At 40.3% G+C, this 26,615-nt stretch overlaps 1 protein-coding gene across 4 annotated transcripts; it reads left to right on the top strand.

Annotated features, from left to right (window-relative positions):
* The first annotated feature begins 912 nt into the window (after positions 1 to 912).
* stat3 (signal transducer and activator of transcription 3 (acute-phase response factor)) lies at positions 913 to 23,924 on the top strand. Of its 4 annotated transcripts, none has more exons than XM_080724811.1 (24): positions 913 to 1,091; positions 5,610 to 5,758; positions 8,122 to 8,365; positions 9,237 to 9,329; positions 9,428 to 9,509; positions 9,642 to 9,742; positions 9,999 to 10,150; positions 11,784 to 11,942; positions 12,502 to 12,594; positions 12,725 to 12,784; positions 12,927 to 12,956; positions 13,060 to 13,153; positions 13,249 to 13,296; positions 13,463 to 13,546; positions 14,634 to 14,732; positions 15,000 to 15,135; positions 16,130 to 16,182; positions 16,275 to 16,369; positions 17,771 to 17,910; positions 18,541 to 18,762; positions 19,395 to 19,437; positions 20,577 to 20,636; positions 21,922 to 22,019; positions 22,565 to 23,924. In XM_080724811.1, exons 2-24 carry the CDS (start codon positions 5,631 to 5,633, stop codon positions 22,615 to 22,617), a joined length of 2,367 nt encoding a protein of 788 aa, XP_080580937.1. In that variant the 5' UTR covers positions 913 to 1,091; positions 5,610 to 5,630; the 3' UTR covers positions 22,618 to 23,924. The 4 variants fall into 4 exon arrangements, with proteins under 4 accessions (XP_080580937.1, XP_080580936.1, XP_080580939.1 ...); XM_080724810.1 differs by having other exon boundaries at positions 17,771 to 17,934; XM_080724813.1 differs by lacking the exon at positions 20,577 to 20,636.
* The last annotated feature ends 2,691 nt before the right edge of the window (positions 23,925 to 26,615 follow it).

The following is a 26,615-nucleotide window of genomic DNA, read 5'->3' as shown; positions in this document are numbered from 1 at the left end:
TGTTGTGTGGGCGTTTCTCACTCTTTTGAATGGAGTAATTAAGACCATGGGCACTGGTCCCTTGAGTATCTTGAAAACCAGGGCATTGCACGTTACTGTAAACTGTCCTCTACCCTGAGCCATAGGTGTGAGGTCTAGTAGCCTAGTAGACTGTCTAGTTTGTTTTGAGGTCTAGTTTTAGATTTTAGTGCCTATAACTATAAGTGCCTTTGAAGTGCTAGAGCAGGCCTAGACCTTGGCATGAGGTGCATGCATAGTCAGAATTACATTGGATTACTTAAACTGTTTTCTGCATTCATTCGTTCATTCATTCAAAAAGAGTTACAATCTGAACATAGTTAACTTATTGCCCAGTTGCTCTAATCTAAATCATGGAAAATAAAGTAATTTTACAATTTCCATTTGTGGAAGATTTGTGTTACCCATGTAAGCTATAATAGATTGAGGCACAACAATAACAGCTGGCAGCTGCAGGCGATAAGATAAAGGAGCGACCAGGTAATAAGGAAAAGGAGGTCATGGATGTAGGTAAGGTCGGTTCGTTGTTTAGTCTTCATTAAACTTCTGATGACGTAGATACTGCCAGTAATTCAGATGACTTCCAGCCTGGCTGTTCTGTCGAAGCGCACATTCTCCCCCCCCCGTGAGCCCATCAGAGCAGACGCCACACGGAGGGGGCGCGTATAGATGGAACAGCGCAGTTGCGACAGTAATAAACACAACCTTACTTTGGCTGTGTGTCCCGCCTCTCGAGGCTGTATGGACCACGACGATTGGCTAAAGTTGTATTCTGGATCGCTATTGCCTACTGTAGGTTGTCAATCAATAGTAGGAGAGCGTTTGTGTGGCTGGAATGGCTGCAGTCAGTGTAGGGGCGGGTGCTAGCCTGGGACGGGAGGTCGGTACTGTAGTCTAGTCTGTACATTGGAGAAGTGCTATCGTGTTGTGCGTTCTTTTAGATTTTTCTGGCCTCAGTTTTATCACTTTTAAGTTGAGCTGAGCGAGTTCGTCCTGCTGTGTTTCGTTTAAACACCTAACAATATTATTGACTATCGTCGTGTTTTGTTGACCAACTTTTCAAAGGAGATACAGTGAGTAATAGAGTTTACACTTTTCACAGTGCTGTTATTGTTGGTATTTTCCGTTACCAGCATGTTTATGTATGCCAACTATTCATAGTAGTGTTTTACAGCAGACCAGGTTGCATTGGTTGCTCAGTTAACATGTCGGAGAAGGATGTCCCGATGTATCAATGATGTATCAACCTTTTCAGCTTGAGTGCCTTCACTGCCTTGTGTACCCTGCGTCATAAATAGTATTGCATAATTTACTCACGGGAAATGAATGTGAATTTCTATGTCTGCTGTTTAATGGAGTATGTTGGGAGTCGCTTGGGTGTTTGTTGCTCTGTCTGCACTATTTAACAACGTGGGGAAATTGCTTAGGCAAATAGTTCTGGTCCCCCCCATGGTCTGGATGACTGATTCATATATGATCCTTCATATACTTGTAAGAGTAGCCAAATCGCTCAAATGTTTCATGCCAAGGTAAAGTAAACAACTGGGATGCTGCTGAGAGTTATAGCTGGTTTATAGCTCATTGTACTACGTAGCCTATGTGGATCCCCTTGTCACGCCCATCAGCCCAACAGGCTGCAGGGCAGGCCTGACACTACGCTCTTTGATTCTATAGCTGTTATAGGCTGCGGGCCAACATATCTAAAATGCATGCTGTTTAATGTAAACTGTTTTGATTTATAAGATTTGATTGATAAGCACCACTAACATCCCAAACCCAACCTTGCTCTGCTGGTGAATCCTCTCTTTGATGTCCTATGGCAGCACAGACTGTACATCATTTGAATTGTAGTGCAATCATTCTTTTAGTTGACTAATGTACTTTATAGCTGTGTAATAAGGCACATATTGTAGCACAAGATATTTTCTTTGTTATTCATAGACATTTTTAACAACATCTGTTAGCTGTCATGTACAGTGCTTCTTGGCAACTGATTTATAGATTCTGTAAGATTACATTTCTTATACATTGTTGATTTATTAATCCCCAATGGGGAAATTCATAATGTCACCAGTGCATAACCTAGAGACAAACAAGCAAATGAGAAAATGAAAAAGAGAGGGGACAGTCACATGACTGTACAGAATAAAACAAAGATACAGTAAAATAATACCTTTTGGCAGTGGATGAAGGACTCTCAAAAGGCCAGTGCAAAGCATGACCTCTTGTACCGCAACATGATGCATAGTTTTATCTTCATGCATTGCTGTGTGCCAATCCCAAAGCGTTGGGACTGGGTCGGAGGATAACAATAATCTAACCAGATGTTTTGATTAGTTTATTCAGATTTTTTCCTATCATCTGAGGTAATGCTGCCACCCCAGCAAACTAACTACCCCATAAAATAAACACTGGCTAAAGGATATCCTCTGAGGACTTGGCTGCTGACATTTAAGCAAAGTTTTCATAGGAAGTCAAAGTCTAGACTCTAGACCAACTGACCAAGTCTAGACCTGGCACCAAAATGCATTGGTGTTTTCCTTCCAATCTTGGTTTTGCGTCAATGTAGTGATGGTCCAGTAGTGGTACCCAGTAGTAGATGACTATTTATAACTTGGTGGCCTTTGACTGAATTATGGTTGAATCATCAGAATGTTTTTGGAGGTGACATGAGGCCTGGTTAATTATGCCTACAGTCAGAGGCAGGGGTGCCTGTTTGGGATTTGTTATGTATGTGTGTACTGTACATGACATTGTTTTACATTTTGTTCAAGGAAGTATTTTCTGGAATATAGTAGCCTGACCTCCTTTTGGGAATCTTGTTATGTCAGTTTGTACTTTTTACACTATTAATCAGCCTTTTCTGCAGCACGCATGTGGATATCCAGTTGTCCACATGTGGAAGGCAGGTCAAACCTCCTGTTGAACTACGGTTGAACTCCTGACAGTTGCCGGCTTTCCTATTCCCATTGACACTCATTCTATTCCAAAAGGCTGGAGTCTGACCTGCCCCTAAGCAGAACTCGTACGTTATCTACCTATTAAGCCTAATAAATGTTTGGGAACATGAATATTCTTCTATCTCAGAAAGACTCACTTGGATATACCGTATCATCATTAAGGTAAAGTTTGGAGCTTCTGGCTTGACAACACAACATTCAGAGACTTGGGGTTGCTTTAACATCTATTATTTGGGACAGGCTATGCTAGTGATATTCCAATGACTGTCTGGCTTGTTGAACCGGTGTAATTGACTATACTGTAAAATGGTTTTAAAGAACACAAATAGAGGAATATAATGGGCTAGTGTTGTTGAGCTCCAGTTGTTGTCACAGCTGTGTTATTGACAAATTTGCCAAGTTGAGCAGTGCTTTAGTAGGTCTTTGTTGTCAGGAAGTGCATTCCACACCACGTTATTAAGGGACAACACAAAGTAAAGATGTGCTGAGGCTTTAGGTTGCTGATGGGTTTATGGCTCATCCTAAGTGTTACATAGCCTAGGGCAGGGATGTCCAAACTGTTTTCAAAGGGGGCCACATTAGAAAATATTAAAACGACTATATATCTCCTGACAATATGTACTTTCGGTTGGACCATAACAAAGTCACATACATATGCATCGCAATTACAATATTTAATTTAACTATCATCAATATCAGTGGTCTTTTGTCAGGTGTGTGCTCTGAACAAACCCAAATAACCTGATCAATCCTGACAAATTATACTATAAAATATTCTTGTTTGACGGTGCTGGCGGGCAGTTTATAGTACAATTTAGGAATGAAGCAGCGGACCATATAAAATGTGTCATTGGGTTGCATTTGGCCCCCGGGCTACACTTTGGACACCCCTGGCCTAGGGGATCCCAAACGTTTTCATGCCAAAGACCCCCAAGTTTCCATAGCCTCTGGCTGCAAAATAGCGCAAATGATTTATTTATTTAATTTGTCTTATTTTTTGAGCAGTGCTAGGTCTTGCTTTGTGTGTAGGTCCCTAGTAAGTATTATTCATGCATTAAATAGTAATAGCAGCACAACACACACAAGAATGCCTCAGGGTGGTTGGTATTGATTGTATAATATGGAAGCCTTGAGAACGCTGAAAAATGAAAACTGAACTGAATGTATTCCTCCTAGATACGACGATGATGACTCAGTCGCCCTATGGTGCGACCTGCCTATAGTTTCCAAATACACACACGTTCACCCACAGAGATGCACCTCTTTGATGTGTTTGTGAAAAAGCAATGTGGGTCAGATATTCATGAACTTTGTCGCCGTAGTTAAATGTGGATTCCCCTCTTTCTCCCCTAAAACAAAATCCATAACCGTAGCATGTGTGATGCTGGCAAGCTGAGAACCTATGCTGTCTGTCTGCTTTCGCACAGTTGGATCATACTGGTACTGGTAGCATAAATCTACTTTCACTTTTTAAGTCATATTCATTATTTCATGATGGTGGTTTGTTTGCCCTAAATATATTAGTGAACACATTTATCCAAGTATTGCAAAAGACCATGGTTTATTTTGGGGCAATGTTTGCATTATTTGTTTATTTATTAGATGGTAGAGTAGAGTTTAGGAAACCGAGGTCAGGCAGAACGGACAGCGCAGCTCATAGGCCATGGTTTATTGACAGACCTAATTTTAGCACTAATCCAAATAATGTTTCGGACAACGACGAAGGTGTGTGCAATCTGGCTAGCCATCGTCAAAGAAAAGGGAACGCCCACTCTGTCTGTCTCTCGCTATAGCTACAGACTCTGTCTCGAGAGAATGAGGTGTGTGTAACCTTTGAGTATCATCTCAGTGGAGACAAATGAATCTGCTTCCTAACAGATTGTACGCCCAAGCCTATGTCTGATTCATCCAAGGAGCTAAGCTAAAGTGAATTAATTATGCCCTGTATAAATACAGTGTTAGATAACATTACTGCGACAGCCGGCAACACATTCAGAGTTGAGGCCAGAGTTTAGCAATAAAATGTTCCAGTGTGTGTTTAGTAACAGCCCTCTTGACTGACATAGTCAACTCTTTAGATTACATTTTATTGGAGGGTTTTTTCAGGGTCCATCATTGTTGTCTACATACAGTACAAATGACTCCAGGGAACAGTGTGGCCTGCTGTTGGTAAGATGAGAAGACAGACAGGCGCTGCCATTTGGGGAACGGGGATGAGAGAGACAATGGTCACACTCATCAGGATAATGAAAGACTTTAGCTCCATCTTTCATCATCCTCTCTGATGATGAAAGATATTACCTGGAAAAAATGTGTTTTTTTTTGGTTTGTTTTTTCCCCAAGACAACGTTTTCTCCAAATAATATAACTTGTTCAGCTTTTATCAACAGCCAAGGAGACATAAAGTGATGTCATTTATTCCTATTAGCTTAGTGGTGTGAATGTGAACTGTTTTCATTTGCGAAGGTGGCGTGTTTCGAGGAACCGGAAGTTACTATGCTAATCAAAAGGCCACGTATAAAGATGCCTGTGAAAGCAGATGAAATCTGATAAGACTGATGTTCATGTTTGGTGCGTTTGAGCAGATCTATTCTTGTTAGATAATCTATGTAATGTTCTCTTACTGTGCAGGGTTGTGAGGTGTGAGTCAGGATGGCACAGTGGAACCAGTTACAACAGCTGGAGACCAGGTATCTGGAACAGCTCTACCACCTATACAGCGACAGCTTCCCCATGGAGTTACGACAGTTCCTTGCCCCCTGGATTGAGAGCCAAGACTGGTTGGTATCATAAATAATTGATGACGGAGATCCTTTCCTCTGTTATGTAACTGCTTTTCGCATTCTTATATGCCTGCCACTATCGATTATTTTCTCAGTGACTCCTTTTTGGATTAATTAAATAATCAAATATGTGTTCTATCGGATAGGTAACTGTATCGGATCGGTATCTGTATCGAATTGATTTTTCGATGCTGCCATGTCGTTATCGGATCAAAATGGAGATCACTGAATTTCTAATTATAATTACCAATTAGTCTGATTAATCACTTAAGTCCTGTTTTATAATTTGTTGTACAAAAATAGTGAAAATGGGCTATCCACAAAGCTTGTACTGTAGCTCTGGTTTCTTCAATAGAAACTTAGTTATATTAGTTTGTTAACCTTTTTGATGCTCATAATTGCAGTTTTCCTCCACTTGCTATGGCAAACCAATGTACATTGTATGTTCATTTCGAGAAGTGTTGTCATGTTCATTTATTGGCAGCGACGGCTGGGAACTTACCAGGAAAATACTTTTGTTTCCTTCACTACCTTCCTCATAATGCCTACTTCCTCGTAACACCACAGACACACATCAACTGAATGTTATAATTTTGTGTCAACTTTGTGTTTTCAAGAGGTGATGTCATATTCTTTTATTTCTTTGTTGTATTATTATTTTATTTCTCAGATGAAAATTCTATAGACTCTCATGTAGCCAGAACATTTTTCAACATTTTGCAGACCCTTGACAATGTCTGCAACAACAGCAGTAGAATTTGGGATGTGCGCAGTGACTCATTTCACAATTCTTAGTTAAGTTAAAAGATCTATATTCTGACAGTAATCATTGCGTCTCTTCAGCTCTTTAATAAACAGAGAATACATTTTCAGGAGGGTAACCAATTTCATCCAATTAAATCTACAGTCTATTTAGTCTACTAAAATATATCTTAGCACGCCGTGGCAGAAGAGCGTGACACCCTCACACAACCAAGTATAAAACGACTTGACATTTTAGACTAGTTCGTTGACAAAATTGTCAATAATATATTTAGTCATCATAGCTTAGTTTTCATTTAATTCAGTGAAAAAAGGTAGGGGACGAAAACTTTTCGTCATAGTTTTAGTCAACGAAATAGTCAAGTCGCTTGTGTAATTTTGTTAAAATTTTCAGGGGATTATGAAAACTATATATTCTTGGAAACTTCAGAGTATAACAAATCAGAAAATCCATGATTCCATTTTCAAAATCCGTAGGGGAATTTTTGACAGCTGCTGAAAGTTTGTCTCATTCACTTACTATTACTATAAAGGAAAAAAATATCCCCCAAAAATCTGCTTTAAGTAGCATGTGAGGGGTCAAACTAGGGGTTTTTAATGATTCTGAATCCATTGCAATCATTTGTTTTGCAAGAAAAACATTCCTTGAGCTAAAAACAGCCCCCACGAAACTGTGAAAAGTGATGACTCATCACTAAACCATAGCTTTGTCGGGCCGTTTTTAGCCCAAGGAAAGTGTTTTTTGTGCAAAACAAATGCTTGCATTGGATTCAGAATCATTAAAAAACCCTAGTTTGGCCCCTCACATGCTACTTAACTCATTTAGTGCCCCTGAAATTAACGGATTATAAAGTCCACGATGCCACCTTCAGGCTGGCATCACCGCCGTTATCTTATTTTGAAGGCCAGAAGTCCACCGCGCAATCACTTCCGGTCTGACGTCATCGGATCGTGCGCCGGAACCGATCCGTGTCCACGTGGAGTTGTGTAATGGCCGACCGGGAGCTTTTATAACTGTGTAACATAAGCGAGCATCTGCCTCCATCCTAGCTTCTAAAGTGTAGTTTTGAGATAATGGACATTAAAGATGAGATCCCCCGTCCACCTCAATGTTATGGATGGGACTATTTTGTTCTCGTGGAGCCGTGATGATGCGAAATCAGCGACGGATTTCGTCTCCGGACCGCCGGCCATTCTTCTCGGTAATGTACTCGCCGTTACAGTAATAGATAACTTTTCACGAGTATACTCGGGATTGGCACTGCAGATACTCTATTACTTTTCACGAGTCTTCGCGGGATTGGCACTATATGAGTTAAAGGAGATTTTTGGGGGTAATTTATTTCCTTTTTACTATAGTGTATAGTAAGTGAATGAGACACAAACTTTCAGCAGCTGTCAAAAATTCCCCTAGGGATTTTGCAAATGGAATCATGGATTTTCTGATTTGTTATACTCTGAAGTTTCCAAAAAGATAATAGTTTTCAAAATCCCCCAAAAATTTGAACAAACCTTTCATGTTTGAACATATCAAACCGGACTACAGTACTGTCACTGTGTGATGCATATATGCTAATCATTTTCTATTGCTTTCATAGGGCCTATGCTGCAAATAAAGAGTCCCATGCCACGCTGGTGTTCCATAACCTCCTGGGGGAGATTGACCAGCAGTACAGCCGCTTCTTGCAGGAGAATAATGTACTCTACCAGCACAACCTGCGCCGGATCAAACAGCATCTGCAGAGCAAATACCTGGAGAAGCCCATGGATATTGCCCGCATCGTTGCTCGCTGTCTGTGGGAGGAGCAGAGGCTACTGCAGACCGCCACCACTGCCGCACAGGTAGCAAGGCCTTCTTTAACTTACCTATAGACTTAAAATGGTGTCCAGTTCTTCAATCTTAAGTTGTATACAGTAGCTACCTGGCTATGATATGTTCAAATATTGCTTTATACTGTATGTTGCTGTGAGTGAGAAACCGGAAGGTGTGATTTTTTTACCCCCTCTCTCCTTTCACTTCATTTTTAAACCTGACACACATGGCACGACGAGGTTTAAAATGACACTTTTAGCACATCAATGAATGTGACCAAAAAAAATTAACAGTTGTCGTCCTCATCACTGGCGATTGGTTTGGTTTGGTTTCATTTGGGCAAACAATAACAACATTATATAAGATATTTTTTACCTTTATTACCATAATCTCATTTAGACCTGAGGTCTCATTCTCAAGAGAGACCTGAATAACATGTGAAAGCACAATTAAATACTTCCAACGTTTAATTGAGGTGCTATAATACAAGAAACACCATAAATACACAGTTCATTCATTAAATACACAGTTCTTACATTACATTGGTAATTGCTGTGGTTCTGGAGTTCATCTTCAGTTTGAATCGTAAATGTAACACGCTAACCCTAACCTTACAACCATTTCACCCAGGATTATGTATTGCTAAAGGTGTGATTTTGAGACCTGTTTTGCTACTGTATATGGCGAGAAAGAAAAGGAGAGATCTAAATGAAAATGAAACACAAGTTACCACAGCTTTGTTATTCTAATGCAAAGTCTCTTCTGGCAGGAAACAATTGTCGCTGTGTTGAAAATGAACACGATGACAAGATGATACTTTGCATTTTAAAGTTTTATAAATGGACAGTGCAAAGGCCTATGTGCTTACTGCCTGTCTCTCTGTGTATGGTTCTCATATAGGATGGTCCAGCTGCTCATCCCTCTGGGACAGTGGTGACAGAGAAACAGCAGATGTTGGAACACAACCTTCAGGACATCAGAAAGAGGGTTCAGGTGAGACTGCATGACGTCTTTAATTAAAGAATGCATGCTGTATTGTGCCAACGTCTATCTGGTCGTAAATATAAAACGTCTCCTGTATTATTCCTCAGGATATGGAACAAAAGATGAAAATGCTTGAGAACCTGCAGGATGACTTTGATTTCAACTACAAGACATTGAAAAGCCAAGGAGGTAACATTGTGGATGGTTTACATTTTGATATTCTCTCATTGATAAATGCGTTTGATGAACCAGTTTTGAGAAAACCACCCTTCAGTGCATCCAATTCAGTTTGTTTTCAACTCTTCACTCCTTTTTGGACAGAACTCTCTCAAGACCTGAATGGGAACAGCCAAGCAGCTGCCACCAGACAGAAAATGGCTCAGTTAGAACAGATGCTCAGCGCTCTAGACCAGCTCAGGAGGGTCAGTCTCTTTCCCTCACTTTATCATAGTCATATATAACATGTTTCTCAATTATCTTGTAATAATCATAAAATGAAAAACAATAAGAATGAGAGGTTTTGTCATGTACATGTCCCAGCTCATAATAACTTGGCTTGTTCTGGCCATGTTCATGATAGGTTCTTACTGTACTGGCTAGGTTCACGTCATGATTGGGTCTCGTTGTACCGACTGTGTTCATCATAATGTGGTATTGTTGTACTGGATGTTGTTGCAGCAAATAGTGACAGAGCTGGGAGGGCTTCTGACAGCCATGGACTTTGTACAGAAGAACCTCACAGACGACGAGCTGGCTGACTGGAAGAGGAGGCAGCAGATTGCTTGTATCGGAGGACCTCCGAACATCTGCTTGGACCGCCTGGAAACATGGTAACTCTAAGCTCTACATGGAAACAAAATACTGTAAACATGACCTATTTTTCCTTGTCTAGCAGTGATGCTGGTGTATTAAATCTCCAGTTGGTGGGTGCAGTTTAAATACAAGTACACTATCCACCTCAATTGAACCCAGGTCTCAGGCATGGGGAAACCAAATATCTACCATTCATCAAAAGGCCAAGGGAAATGTTTTGTCTTCTGATACTTGAGTCATGGTTCAAAAGGGCCTTATTCAGAATGTTTAATGCATCACACAGCTGGATAATAATTCAGCTGTTTTTTACCCTTGAGGTATTTCAAAACGATTCTAGAAAGACACTAACAATGACTGAAACAATGTCTACTCTTGCCTTGAATGTTTTATTAAAATACAGAAACGTGCAGAGTCCGTAGACCCATAATTCCTTTTTTGATATCCAGTCTTTTTGGTCAATGCACCAATTCCAATTCAAAGCAAAAGTGATGACCTTAAAAATACAATCTGTAAATTCAAGGTGTTCTGTCTATCTCCTGATGGAGAGAGGTGATGACTGAACTACAATAAAGATGGCAGTACATGTGGTGTGCAATTTGGTGCGCCGCCTGCTTCAAATTGCTTCGACATACATTTGCTAGTTATTTTAACATACTCTACCATACAGATTGTTTCAAATTGCAAAAAAAAATGTATTCATTATAAATAGTCCCAGACTGTAGCTTCAAAACAATTTAAATACAAACTCTCTGAAGGTTGTACATGTTTTATGAATATGTTTGATTGTCCCGCTCTCTGTCTTTACCTTCTTTATCTTTTCTTTTTTTCTTTTAAGATTTATTGCGTCTTTTTTGCCTTTTACTGTATTTATAAGACAGTAGTCTGACAGGAAACAGGGAGAGAGATGGGGAGTGACAAAAAGCGAAGTCCGCCGGGATCGGGACTTGAACCCGCGACACGCTGTCATTAGGCTATTTAAGCTTTGGACGGCTACGGCAGATGACAACGCTAACTGGAAATGATCAGTGCTCGATAGATCAACCTGCCGCCGTAGCAGCTGTCTGTACTACACCAGAAGCTCCCTTTCCACGTTGCACCTAAAACGTCTGCTGTATAGACGCGTCGCTATGGAAACCAAAGCGTTCAGTAAAAGGGGTGGGACCCCGTCGCCGGCGGCTGTTTGCTTAACGATTTGGACCGCAACGGCGATTCCGTCATAGCAGCTGTAGTCCCGCCTCACGTCGCGGTAGTAGAAACGGGCTCCTTAAATTCCCTATTAGCCAGGGACCCACAAGCCCAGAATGGGAGATGACCTGTGATGTCATGCCATACTTTTTATTAGTTTAGTTTGGTCATTAAGGTCCACAGAATGAGAAACATCGCGAAAAAAAAGTTATGGCCATTTGTATATTCACTGTCCCATCAAGGTTCAACCCTATTCCTTGAGCTTTTGGGCTTGTGGGTCCCTGACTATATTGTGCCTGGACTGCTACACCAGCGGTCCAGGCAAAACCTTTTTTATTAGTGATTAATAGCAGGGCTCCATTGGGAATGACACTTCCGTTCCGTCTCAGTTGGACTTCCCAGCATAGATAAAGACTCTGATCGTTCGCTTGATAGAATGACGTTTAATGTTCTCCTCCTGCACAGGATCACATCTCTGGCTGAATCTCAGCTCCAGATCCGCCAGCAGATCAAGAAGCTGGAGGAGTTGCAGCAGAAGGTGTCCTACAAAGGAGACCCAATCATCCAGCACCGGCCCGCTTTGGAGGAGAAGATTGTGGATCTGTTCAGAAACCTCATGAAGAGGTATATAGAAAGGGAAAGTGACATCACACTGTTGAAAGTAATAGCTGAAAACCTCGCAAGATGGCGCCACCTTGAACTCCATTGAACTAAATTAACATTGCACTCAATGGGCAGGGCAGGGGGTTGCTTGTGATGTCATGATCATCCTCTACATTTGTCCACTAGGGCTGCAACTATCGAGTATTTTCTTATTGATTATTCTGTTGATTATATTTTTTGATTAATCCCAAGATGCATGGTTTTTAAATCCATATTAAAAAAACAAACCCCCTTACCAAGGATATACAAACAAACACGACAGCAAGCTTTTTTGTTTCGTTTCTATATTCCATTCAATCAATTAGTTTGATAATCAATTTGGCTCCCTACTACCTACACACCTTTTTTGCTCAACATGTGCTAACATTCTATTCAATATTGATTGGTTAATTATAATACATGTTCTTGAATACTTTGTGTCATCTAAATGTTCATAATTTAGAAAAGATTTGTTCTTGTGTTGCTCTGATATATGGACATGGTTATTTCATGGTCTGAAATAACCTGTTCTGTTTTCTAGTGCTTTTGTGGTTGAAAGGCAGCCTTGTATGCCCATGCATCCTGACAGACCGCTGGTCATTAAAACAGGAGTGCAGTTCACAAACAAAGTCAGGTAAAACACTACTTCAGTCAGGCCAGTGCATATTTCCATGCCACACCAATGAGTTTGGATTATGTTTGGAGACATACTGATGCGGTACTGCTACAGTGATGACGTTTGTCAAACGTGTTTTTTCGTTCAGGTTATTGGTGAAGTTTCCGGAACTGAATTACCAGCTAAAGATCAAAGTTTGCATCGACAAGTGAGTTTTCCCTCTCCAATACTCCAATACTTTTTTCTTTATAATTCTTGATTACAAAGACACATGTCCGTGCCTCAAGATCTTGCATGCTTTCCACAAAAGGAAGGCACCATTATATCAAATCCATCTATTTGTTTTGCAGAGAATCTGGGGATGTGGCTGCTATCAGAGGGTAACTTCATTTATTAATTTTCATTAATTACTGATGCACCTTTTTAAAAGAGAGTGTAAGAGGGATTTATTGTTAGTAACTCCCTACCTTGATCATCTCTTAGGTCTCGAAAGTTTAACATCTTGGGCACCAACACCAAAGTTATGAACATGGAGGAATCAAACAACGGCAGCCTTTCAGCAGAGTTCAAACACTTGGTGAGGCAAAGAGGGGGAAAAAGATCAGTCGATGCCGATGAGCTTGTGTGATAATCAAGCAAGCTAATAATTTGTGGCTTCCTGTTTGTTTGCAGACCCTGAGAGAGCAGAGATGTGGAAATGGTGGCCGGACCAATAGCGATGTGAGCACTATCTCACCTGAGTTGTTGTTTTTTACTTCTGTCATAAATCGTGTTTTTGTTTTTCATGAGTTCCGTTGGGAATGAGCAACACATGTGAAGAAGAAAAAGAGCAGCACGTGCACACGTTTATGAGATTTCTGTCTGATCAAAGTGTTGTTCTCTCAAGGCATCGCTGATTGTCACAGAGGAGCTCCACCTCATCACGTTTGAAACGGAAGTTTATCACCAAGGTCTGAAGATTGATCTGGAGGTGAGCTTCAGTTCTCAATGTCACAGATAAAGAGACGTTTCCTATGTATGTTTCTGTGTCATACATATTAGAAGGTCACATTGTAAGTTCTCTTATCTATAATGAGTTCCTTTTTTTTTCTTCTTTTTTTTTAAGTTTATTTTTGGGCTTTTATGTCTTTATTGATAGGGCAGTAGACTGACAATGGGTAGAGAGATGGGGAGTGACAAAGGTCGTCGGGAACAGGATTCAAACCTGCGACGTCAAGCTGGCATTGCAGCCTACGGTGCCCGGACCGCCACGCCGGTGGCCCGGGACATAATTAGTATCACTTTGTTCAGAAAACCCATCGTTTTACCCATCTAGAACCACAGCCAAAACTTGCCTACAACTGAAAATGCGGTTTTAAATGTTGCGCTGTAACTCATCTAGACATGGCATGTGGCTCTTCTAGTCATTGTCAAACTTTGTCTCCTGCCCACGGCTTCCATACTAGATACCAGCCCCTCACAGCATCTAAATGAGCCCTTAATCAAGCAGAACCAGCCCAGCCTAGTCTATCTAGCTTAAAGGGTTAAAAAAAAGTAGAGCATATCTGCGGTGGCACCTCCAATACCACAGTGTTGAAAAAGAACATGAGCCAGCGTTATTCACTTGCCAAAACACAGGAAATGGTAGTCTTTGTTTTTGAGTTTGGTGCAAAGGTAAATGTAATGTAATGTCCAAAGTAGGCTAATTTATATTTGAGTACTGAAGCTGTGTAGAGAGTATATAAATGATATATTTGGGTTTGGGTTATCTTTTTGTTAATAAGTCAAAGCTCTATATCCCAATGGCAATCATGAATGTTTTTCTGTAACAGGGTCTCAGCGTCTCCCCAGCTCTTTAGTAGATAGAAAATACATTTTCAGGTAGGATAGGATACCAAATAATTTCACTCAATCAGAAGAGAGAGCCCCACAAGACAATTTAACTGCTTCAGTTGTGTTCCAATTTAGTTTCCCCCCCTTTCCATGATTTCCAGTTGCTCTTCTCAGATTCCTCAGGTTCCAAAGCAGTCAACCTGGAAATAGAAAAACAAAACAATTACTTTTGTGTGTCTCTTTAGACCCACTCCTTGCCAGTGGTGGTCATATCCAACATTTGCCAGATGCCAAATGCCTGGGCCTCCATCCTGTGGTACAACATGCTCACAAACCATCCCAAGGTATGACAGTGCCCCCTGGTGGAATAGGTCCTGAACTCAAACTATCTAAATTCCAGTGGAAAGAGTGATTCATATTTTGGTTGTTGCCTTTCTTCTGTGAATAATTATGGATAGAGTTATACGTGTGTGTGTGTGTGTGTGTGTGTGTGTGTGTGTGTGTGTGTGTGTGTGTGTGTGTGTGTGTGTGTGTGTATGTGTGTGTGTGTGTGTGTATGTGTGTGTGTGTGTGTGTCTGTGTGTCTGTGTCTGTGTGTCATTTCTATGCAGAATGTGAACTTTTTCACCAAGCCTCCTGTGGGGACATGGGATCAGGTGGCTGAGGTACTAAGTTGGCAGTTCTCCTCCACTACTAAGAGAGGTTTGACCATTGAGCAGCTCACAACACTTGCTGAGAAGCTACTAGGTGAGACGACTTGTCAGAAAGCTCTCTGCTAATGTTGTTGTGTCTTACTGTGTTGTACTGTATTAAACAAAAGAGAGAACGCATACAATAACTCCAGTCTTCCAGAGTCCATTGAAGGGTTCAGAGCCGGCTTACATTATGAACATGCCTTACTTCACAAGCCCTTGTATCCAATACTGTAGGCTTGTTAAATGAATATATGCATAACTATGCATACACCTTCCCAAAAGAAAACTGGTAATGCAGCGTTCTTCAAGTATGCTCCCAAATTATGGACACATCACCTAAAGAGATTAGACGGGCAGACTCTGTTGAAATCTTTAAACTACATTATACTTAAAACACATCTTTTTAACCTATCTCTTCTATAGCAACATTTCTCACAATTAGGTGCTTTATTTTATTTAATTAAGTAAAATGTTTTATTTTTAGCAGTTTTCCTTTCAAGTTTTTGTCTTCTTTTTGTAGTGCTTAATCTACGTTTGTGTGTATTTTAGTCAGCATGTTTTGTATGAAAGGTGCTATAGTTATACAAACTATAACTTCGTCTTACCTTTAGAATTTTCCCCATTCAGGTCAATGGGGAAAATTATATCACTAATAAATGAATGGCCATATATGGAGATCTCTGTGTCAGTCAGTCTCATGTGGTCTATGATGTCAGACATCTATGATGCCAGCCATCCATATTTGGGAAAAGATAATACGTTTTTAATTAAAGTCATTGGAGAAAATTCATTCACGAATACATTTATATAAATGAAACTATATAATGTATCTCTTAGCAAAATAGCACGCATTTGTGTCCCGATAAAGCCCGTCGATTTGACATATGGCCCAAATGCGTGCCACCAAAGCTGTGGGAGGAGTAGCGTGTCAAAATAAAGTTTACTTAGGAGACGATGGAAGATGGAATAAAGTCGGACAAGTACTATAGACACTAATAAAGATTGTTGTAGTTTTTGTTATTATTAACATGGACTTGCTTATCCAGGGCCTTGTGTCAACTACTCCGGTTGCCAGATCACCTGGGCCAAGTTCTGCAAGGTATGTCTGCATCGACACAACCAGCAGTGATCAATTCTCCATCCTTCCATTGTGCTGCTTCAATTTGATCTGCATTTCCTTCCTTTCCTCAGGAAAACATGGCTGGCAAAGGTTTCTCCTTTTGGGTGTGGCTGGACAACATTATTGACCTTGTGAAAAAGTACATCCTGGCCCTCTGGAACGAAGGGTGAGAAGTAATTCCAAGGGTTGCGTTGGACACTTACCCATTGAACCACTCAAATACAATGTCTCTGGTTCAATTCCTTGCTGTCGCAAGTTTTGGATAATGTCTGTGTAAATGATTAGACGGAGCGCCGTGGGTTAAAAAATATAAATGATCAGAGATTGATCGTGCCTTGACCAGTTCCCTAGTTTAGCAATTTAATGGGGCTGCTTTGCTGAGTGTAAATCCACGTCTGTCTTTTGCTCTGGTGAGAACCAGAGCTATTTATTTGAATAGCTAATCACCTATTTGATAACATGCAATTGAAGGTGACAATGACTATAGTTTTCTATGAATAATTGTGGATTTATTGTCTCTCCTCAACTGTCCAGCAGAAGTAAATATTAAGAAAGCCTTTTATGTTGACGGTCAAATTATTAGTGCTTTCCCACTGCCGGGCATAAAACCAATAATTGAATACCTTCTGTATGTCATTAAAACATACAGACATACAGTACAGTAGTTATTGGAACGCTTATTAACCGTTCCAGAAACATGGTGCAGTGTCCTGTATAAATATAATCTTTAGTAGTCGTTCTGTCCTCACAGGACAGCATTTGGCTAGAATACTAGGATCACTAGTCCTTTATGACAAGGTTCAAATAGAATACTAGGATCACTAGTCCTTTATGACAAGGTTCAAAATTTGAACCTTGTCATAAAGGACTAGTGATCCTAGTATTCTATTATAGAATACTAGGATCACTAGTCCTTTATGACAAGGTTCAAATAGAATACTAGGATCACTAGTCCTTTATGACAAGGTTCAAATAGAATACTAGGATCACTAGTCCTTTATGACAAGGTTCAAATAGAATACTAGGATCACTAGTCCTTTATGACAAGGTTCAAATAGAATACTAGGATCACTAGTCCTTTATGACAAGGTTCAAATAGAATACTAGGATCACTAGTCCTTTATGACAAGGTTCAAATAGAATACTAGGATCACTAGTCCTTTATGACAAGGTTCAAATAGGAGGGGGGCAGGATAAGAGGTTAGGGGCACCACCCCTAAATGAGGGAGAAACACTTGAAATGGGTTCCCATACTATTTATATTTATTATTTTACTTTATGTAAGCTGATTTTCCTTTGTGTGACAACAACTACTGCAAATAAATGCCAAGACCTCTAGCACAATTCTAATACTGCCTTAGGGTTACTGAAATAGCTGCTGGCCGCCATCCAAACCGAGAAGGGTTCATGATATGAAGTTCATATTCACTGCTCTTATGGCAGGGGTGGTACTGAACCATGGATTAGAGATTTGAGAGAACACTGTATTTTGCCTGCCACACCAATAAACAAAAACAATTGTGAACATTGGCAGGTGTTGATTGTGTATCGTGTTGTCTCTCTGTAGGTATATCATGGGCTTCATCAGCAAGGAGAGGGAGCGAGCTATTCTGAGTCCTAAGCCCCCTGGCACCTTCCTACTGCGCTTCAGTGAGAGCAGCAAGGAAGGGGGTATCACATTCACCTGGGTGGAGAAGGACATCAATGGTGAGGAAAGCCACTGTCTAAATGGTGATTTATACTCACGCAAGAACCGGTGCACAACTAAATATAGTTCTGGCTTAACCCATTTAGGCCTAGAATTATTGTATACTTGAGCTATTGAAAAATAGCAGATATATAAGCTCACAGCGCGGCACCGAGTGCCGCGTTGCGAGCTTGTAGATCTGCTATTTTTGAAAAGTCGGGAAAAGGGTGGCAAATCTTTGAATATATGTATTATTTTAGTGAGCATTTGTAACTCAAATTTTGCTTCTGGGGGGGGTGCCTGGAACGAAATATTTCGAGATGGGGGTACGTGGCCAATACATATCATGTTGGGGGTCCTTCACATGAAAAGGTTTGAGCACCACTGACATAGAAAAATAGGGGTTTAAAAAAAAGAAAACCTTGGAAGGATTTAGAAGACACTTATAGAATCGGGTCAAAATATTCAAAGACTTTTCACGATTTTTCAAAAATAGCAGATCTACAAGCTCGCAGCACCGCGCTGTGAGCTTGTATATCTGCTATTTGTCAATAGTTAAAGCATTAAATAATTCTATGGCCAAATGGCTTGACGGTCAGTTCCACCACGTTGAACGCTGTCAACGAACATGGTTGTTCTTTGGTTCATAGGTAAGACCCAGATCCAGTCAGTGGAGCCTTACACCAAGCAGCAGCTCAACAGCATGTCCTTCGCTGAAATCATCATGGGCTACAAGATCATGGATGCCACCAACATCCTTGTCTCGCCGCTCGTCTACCTCTTCCCTGAGATCCCCAAGGAGGAAGCGTTTGGGAAGTATTGCCGACCAGAAGCCGCTCCAGAGCCCGAGATGGGAGGAGACCCCATGAGCAGTAAGCAGTTGCCTTGTTAACCATTGTGACTGTTTTGTTGTTTTTAAACAATGAAACAATGTGCATTGCTTTAATTGGCACACAAGTTGTTTTTATATTCAATCAAATACATTGATGGCTGTGTCTCTATTTTTAGCTCCGCTAAAGCAGGCAGGCTAAAGATGGCTTGGCCGTGTCCGTCTGTACAATATATAGCTAAAACATCCGGCCTGGATTGCCACGGAATTTGTTGTGAATTTTCACCTTTTCATGCTCATTGATGAACCCTAACCATTTGAGTGACCCCATGACGTAGCCTCTAGCACCACTCTCTGGCCAAAATGTCAGCTTTGTACTCAATATCTCATAATGTAGTTGGCAGATTGCATGATGAACCCTACTGATTTTGGTGACTTCATGGCTTTCTAGAAGGGTCTTTACTGAGGTTTATGTTCATTTTAAGTGAATATACAATATATTTGCCCTCCTAATTCTGCCACTAATAATAATAATCTCTCTCATGGATGACAATGTCGGTCTGTTCAAACCACTTTGGTCTGGTTCAGTGTAAGGACCAGCACAGTTTCTAGGATGTTTTCAAACATATTTATAATATTTGGTAACAGCAGCTATTTCTTTGTTTATTCCAACAGCTATTCAGCCATACTTGAAGACAAAATTCATCTGTGTGACCCCGTAAGTATCTACTTCCCTTTTACTATTTTAACGCCCATGTTTACCGTAAGTGAGTGCCACGTCAATCGGTGACTTTCAGTTAAAATACTTTCGCTCTTTAGTCACTGGCCGTTACTAGCACGTAGTTTCAGTACTGGTTCCTGCTAGATATTAATGTTCACTGCAGTACTTCCCTGTGGTTATATCTTCTAACCAACTGTATTGTAGCACATTGGGCATCACCTTTCTTGCCTGCTCACTATTTGTCATCAACTTGCTTGGAAGATGACAGAAATCATGCAATAGGAAGATTGAAAAAAAGAGACTAGAGACTAACGATGAGTGCATACAGAATGTAAACCATTTAGCAGTTTAATAAATGAAAGGAACTTAAAAAGGAATGACCTGTAGAGCATCCATAAATGTTGGCCTGGGCAAAAAAGAATTGTCTGAGAAGGGTTTTGTGTGAGTGTGATGTACTTCCAGTGACATCAGACAGATGTAGTCACAGGTTTTATTTCAAGTGCAAAATCCCACATTACACATTGCGGTATGACAGGACAGATCTGACTTCATTATCCCTCCCCAAACTGCTTCATTGGCACAGTTTAATTTATAAAGCCATGTTTGGGCTACCTGGCTATTTACATTGCCTTTTTAATTTGAAAATAAATTCTTACAATCGTCCTTCCCTGAACCTGCCGCTTTTTATCGTCCCTTGTCCGTGAACAGAACTGGGGAGGATGGCTTTCATGGATGCAGACCGGCCCAATTAGCTCAATGGTAAAAATGTCAGCACTTTAGCAGGAAACCGTGTTCAAATCCGGGGTAGAAAAGGATAGTTGCATAGTGTTGGGTTATTTTAAAAGTTTACATTTAGATGCTATAAACGGATGTCTGCAGCTGTTTTACTTGAGTTTGTATTCATGTAATTTGTATTTTGCTTTGTGTTTTATTTATTTATTGTAATTTAGAATTCCTGCTTGATTGCATTATTTGCAAGGGCTCCCTTGTAAATTAGAGATGGTTGAATAAGGGTTAATAAAACAATATATAATGGTTAATTTAGTCAGGGATGGTTTGGGTGATGAGCGTTGGTGGTTGATGTGAAGGTGCGTTGGCGAGGTTTTGCTCAGCCAGATCCTGACCTGTCTCCGTAGGTGTCCCTCCGTGTTCATGGACTTTCCGGACAGTGAGCTCCTTGGGACCGCATTTGCGGGGTAGGCGCTGGGGGGAGCTGGCATGTAGGGCTATGTGTGCATCTTCTCCCTTTGTTTGTGTGTCTGAGGGTGGCTGGGTGTCAAAAGGATTTAGTTAACAGTCCTTCAAGGACCTAACACTTGTTATGTTTCAAACTCACAGTCCGCCAAGCCATGGCCTAACTCTAGGGACATCTCCCTGCCATTTCATTGGAGTTTTGACATTGTTCATATACCACCCCCGTTTCCCAGTCATTTTCATAAGTCAGCCGAATCGATATCTATATGGATTAAACAGTCCACCTGTATTATTTGTTTGTTTGTTAACATTTTGTAAAAGGAAAAATACATTACAGGTTAAAAGTGTTCAACAGTTTCATTTAAAAGGTAGTGAATGCATATTTAATAATCCAAAATGACCAAACAAAAGATAGTCTTTTTCTATCTGTTTAATGGATTGTCTGTAAGGCTTGTAGAGATGATTTCCTAATGCACTCTGGTCTGTTTGATCCACTGAACTGGTCTAACCTCATAACCCTGACTGTAGAATAGCTGTCTTTAACACTAGTTAAACATGGTAGTCCTCTGTGTCAATGTGCTGGTCCATTGCTGTCTAGAAAGAGAATGTTACTTACTCAACATGTCACCTGTTCAGTCATGCCTATTTTTCATTACACCGTCATATTCCTTGTGTCGGTGTACTGTGCTTTGTGTTTGCATTGAAATATTTCACTTTCACCCACTGACTTTGTCCCCTTTGTCAACCACTGCGCCAGCATCTTTTCTGAAGCCTTGACACAAATTCTGAATTATCTCCTAAGTCAAGTCAAACCCTTGGAGTTAACTTTTAACTAATCAACCATAGTCGGGCTGATGTTCATGCTAAATGATGAACTGGAATGGCAGTCACTTGTGATGGGCCTGTGGTCAGTGTGCTATACATGGTTGCTGGCGTACATGAGTAGCCTGAATTATAGTTGGTTACGTGCCAGTGTTGCACACTGAAATGAGAAAATCTACAAGCTCACAATGTGTCACAGCATGACTCATTGTGATCTTGTAGATCTTCTATTTTCGATGCATGACACAGGCGAGCAACTAAGTATAAATCATCACACGCAACACTTATCTTAACACTTGAGGTAAAACATACAGAGATCTTATCCTGACATTGACATCTTCACTTATACGTATGTGTGGCACAAGCGGTAACAGTGGAAGTCTTGTGGGACTGTTGTCTGTCTGTGAGCCATCGTTGTGGTCATTGTTTATAACATATAGTTTGTCCTCTTGCTATTTTCCACAGCACCAATTCTGGCAACACCAGCGACCTGTTCCCAATGTCACCCCGCACCCTGGACTCTTTGATGCACAACGAGGCCGAGTCCAATCCAGGGCCTTTGGGTGAGTCAATTACAAATAACAGTATGTGCATACATAGGACATGCACATTGAGTATACCGGTGATGGGACGATACGTGATATTATCGTTTATCGTGATAAAAAAAACACTCGCGATAATTGTATCGTTGAGATTTAATCGTGATATCATATCGTGATATCATCCTCCATCATGCACTGGGATCAAGTCACTTTTTATTTGCCCCAGCTGCATATCCGGTACCACTTAAACCCTTTAGTAAAAGGTACTTACAATATACGTACAGTCTTTTTTTCACTCTCTATCAAATGTCTTTGCCAAAAAATAGCTGATCTACAAGCTCACAATGCATCGCGCTGTGACGTGTTGTGAGCTGGTAAATCTGCTATTTTTTGGCAAATGTTCCACCCCAGGATAATGGATTTTGATTATCGCGATAATATCGTAAATTGAGATTTCTTTTGTCACAATAATCGTGATATGAAATGTTCATAACGTCACATCCCTAACGTATACATACAGAATGTTTAACTTGATGTTTATAGCTATATTTGAATTTACTCCACAGATTCACTTACTTTGGACATGGAGTTGAGCTCTGATGTTGCATCACCCATGTGAAGACAACATCGCTGTTGTTTTTTTGACATGCGTCATGTTTTTGTATCCTCCATAGATTACTGTTTTACCCCATGTTGTGGTGGAGATACAGAGTTTCATTAGAAACTCGCAGTCTGCCCTGTACAGTTTATTGTAATGTTCCCGTGAGAGTGAAAGAAGTCCCTTTCACACAATCCTAGATTGTGGAATTTGGACATTGAATTTGCCACTTCTTTTAGGTTTTAAACTCAAATTTGCCACTTGTTTTAGGTTTTTAACAGTCAAACTACAGAGTATGTTGAACTGTTGATTGATCTAGACAGATTGTATTTCAAACAGCATGATACACAGTTTTATGAAGTATGTCCCCATGTGGAACCTTTCAGTATCTCAAAATATCTTCTTTTTTTTTTAACTATGTATCTTCGCTTTTATTGATTTATTGACATTGTTCTCAATAGCTTTTGTTTATATAAAGAAATGTAAAGAAGATGATTGTTATATAAGCTATCCCATTTTGGAATTAGGTTTAAACTATTATGGTTGTTGTTTTTTTCGTCATTCCTGATGAGATTTTTCTTTTTTGCTTTGTATTTGTCTGACTTTTTGTATTTGTTATAATTCCTGCCAAAAGTGACAGCTTTGGTGTTTCACAATAATGTCTCAGATCCTTTTTACACAATTTCAATACATCAGTGGTGTGGAGCCATCTGATGTATAATAATACATTAAAATGACTAGAGATAAGGAAGAAATTCAAATTACTCTTAAAGGTTATTTTTTCTGAAAGACATTTTCATCTTATCTTTGTAGTGTGAGTAATTACCTGACATTTTCTCGGTCTTGTGGTTATACCAGATACAGTATATAACAAATATATTGTGTGTGTGTGTTATATGTATACAGACTATACACACATCAAACCTATTCTGGAAACTGGTAAATCTTTGTGGACCCCATTTAAATGCTGTCATTTGTCATAATGTGAATTGCACTTGCCATAGGATCTGGCAAATGGCTGTGTTTTGTAGTGCTTGAATTCCTATGATCATGTAAAACAAATAATTTACTTAATTATGAGTCATCTGTTTTTAGTCAAACCTCTATGTTATTGACATAATTGCGGTAATGGCTTGAAATTATATTTCATCCTGACAAAGTAGTGCGTATTTTACTGTGTGTTGTTTAGTCAAACCACACCATGCACATGTATCTTCTAGGAATGCAGTTCAATGACTTCTCTTTCTGTATGCCATTTCAAAGTAGCTTACTGTAAAATATACTGTAGTGATTATTTCAAATAAGATAATAAAATCAAGTTATCACTAGCAGCGCAGTGCTCTATTGCTTTATTTTACCTTCACAGTTTTCAGAATGATGAGGATGTCACTGAAATAAAGTGTATGTTTATTCCTGTCATTAGTTTTAGCAGATGCGTAAATTATTGTTGGTCATATTTCTGGTGAAATGGAATTGATTGTTGCAGCATCTATATTCATCCAGATCAATGGCTCATAATTCAGAGCCTTGTCATACCCAGCCATGGGCTGTGAGAAGGAAGTTAAAGCGTAAAGAAGATGACAGAATCTGAAGCAGAACATATTTTCCTGGCATTGTAATATTTCTACAAATGTAATTACGTTTGATTTACTTGAGAACAGCTCTTCCTCTTTCACTTTGACTTTAGCAAGCATACACCCATTAGTTATTTTCTATTGCATTTTCTATTACGTACAAGTCCGATGACTGCTCTGCCCTTTGACCACACATTTTGCTTCCCTGGCTTTCTCCGGTTAAAAACAAGTAAGTCCAGCTGATATCACTGAAGAAGCGTGTATAATTTGACTTCCCCTCAGGTATCGCCTTTGCACATTCTTTGCATATGTGTGTAGCAGAGTGACTCAATGCCTCAGCCTGATGGTCTCAAAAGTCTAGTATCTCCCCCATGTCCATTAAGGTATATTATTTTTGTCTATAGTGGTACTGGACTTTCATGCTGGAGACCTGAGTTTGAATCCCGGGTGTTACATGTGCATGGCTGGCAGAACGTCATTAATGAAAAGAGCTATGGAAAAAAACAGACATAGTATTACATCAATGGACAATTGGACATAGCAGCACTTTATGTGACATCAGATGCTTTACGGCAGGGGTCTTCAACAGGGGGTCCTTAGTGTTACTACAAGGGGTCCTCCAAATCTTTGTGTGATAGAAGCTTTTTTTCCCTATTTTGAGAACTTAAGCCAAAAATAGCCGATGTAGATTGGCTATTTTTGGCAAAGAGGTTTCCTGTAAAGGGGAAAAAGAGCAGACCAAGTACAGAGTGAAAGGTCAAGTTAACTAAGTATTGACGGTTCAAGTGGTTAAATATCTGAAAACACAAATTGACATGAACCCAAAATACACTGATGATTGTGCTGTCAAGCAATTAAACTATATATGAAATCTGTGATAAGGTGTGTGGGGCCTGCTTCATCTCTCTCTCAACTAAGGGGTCCTTGGCCTGAAAACGTTGAAGACCCCTGCTTTACGGCAATGGGAAAGGAAGTCAAACAAGCAATCCCCATGCACGCTTCTCCCCTGACCCCATACTGTACTGTAATCAAATCCTGAGTGTTAATTTAACACTCAAGTGTTAACATGGGGGATTTTACCGACCAGACCACACACACACACACACACACACACACACACAGATCTTGGGCTGCATGGTTGGAGGTGAGGGGGGGGGGGGGGGTGGCAGGCGGACACGTCCAGATTTTTACCGTCAGTGGCTGCTGACTCAGCTGTTTGAAGAAGCAACTGTCACCCTCCAGGCCTGGCCACCAGCCAATCAGTTTGGAAAATCGATTCGGCTTCAACAGAGTGCAATGCCTGAAGGGTTCTGATGTATGGGCTTGTGTGTGTGTGTGTGTGTGTGTGTGTGTGTGTGTGTGTGTGTGTGTGTGTGTGTGTGTGTGTGTGTGTGTGTGTGTGTGTGTGTGTGTGTGTGTGTGTGTGTGTGTGAGAGAGAGAGAGAGAGAGAGAGAATAGAGAAATAGTTGTCTTGTCAGACTGCATGTGCAGATACTGTTTCTCACGGGGAAGTGAGAAAAAATCTTGAGTTCAAATTTTCTCTCTTTCTGTGACCTTATGTCGTTGGGATTTCTATTTACACATGGAACACTAAGCCATGTTACAAACTCTAAAATCAACAGATATATCCTCCCTCCTGTAGCTACTGTACCACTGGAGCATGACAAAGTTAGTCAATATGGATAGTTAAGCTACTGACAATTAAATGGATAAATAGTGGAAAAACTTGAATAGTAGATCTTGTATTTGTATGTTTAGCATAAACATGCTCCATTTGTTCCAGTTAGGAGGGAGAGGTGCAAGACAAGAGAAACCCACAGTGTATAGCATTCAAATCAACAGTTGTGCAAAGGTTACCATGGGCTATTTCTATTCATTTTCTTTCTCACCAAGGCAACCACTTCACGTTCAGTCTGAGGTTGCTTCCCTCAGGCACACAACAATAATGAATTTGCTCTGTTTCACCATCCCCTCCCTGATTCCTCCTTAATTCCCTTTCTCTCTACCACTCTGCTCTCCTATCGGTCACCCACCACACACACACACACACACACACACACACACACACACACACACACACACACACACACACACACACACACACACACACACACACACACACACACACACCACACATGCACCCCTACAACCCTAATGGAAATGTGATAATAATAAGAGAGGCATATTTTGCCAACAGCCAATCCATCTACCGCCAGGTGGCGCTAACCTCCACCTTGGGGAAAATACCTTAAAAACAAATGCATGGTATTTTAAATGAACAGATTAATGCGTATGTTAACTAGTCTGCATGGTCTAATAATGTGTGGCACAGCTGAGCTCTGCATTGCAACCACTGCAGTGTACACTGCATGAGTTTGAATATAATGGAAGAAATAACCTTTCAAATGATGAATGATTGACTTTTAGCCTTCCTACTCTGATAG

Source organism: Nannobrachium achirus, assembly GCF_963921795.1.
Source record: "Nannobrachium achirus genome assembly, chromosome: 4".
NCBI classification, from domain to species: domain Eukaryota; kingdom Metazoa; phylum Chordata; class Actinopteri; order Myctophiformes; family Myctophidae; genus Nannobrachium; species Nannobrachium achirus.
The sequence above is the reverse complement of the archived record's forward strand: the minus strand, read 5'-3'. Positions and strand labels throughout refer to the sequence as shown.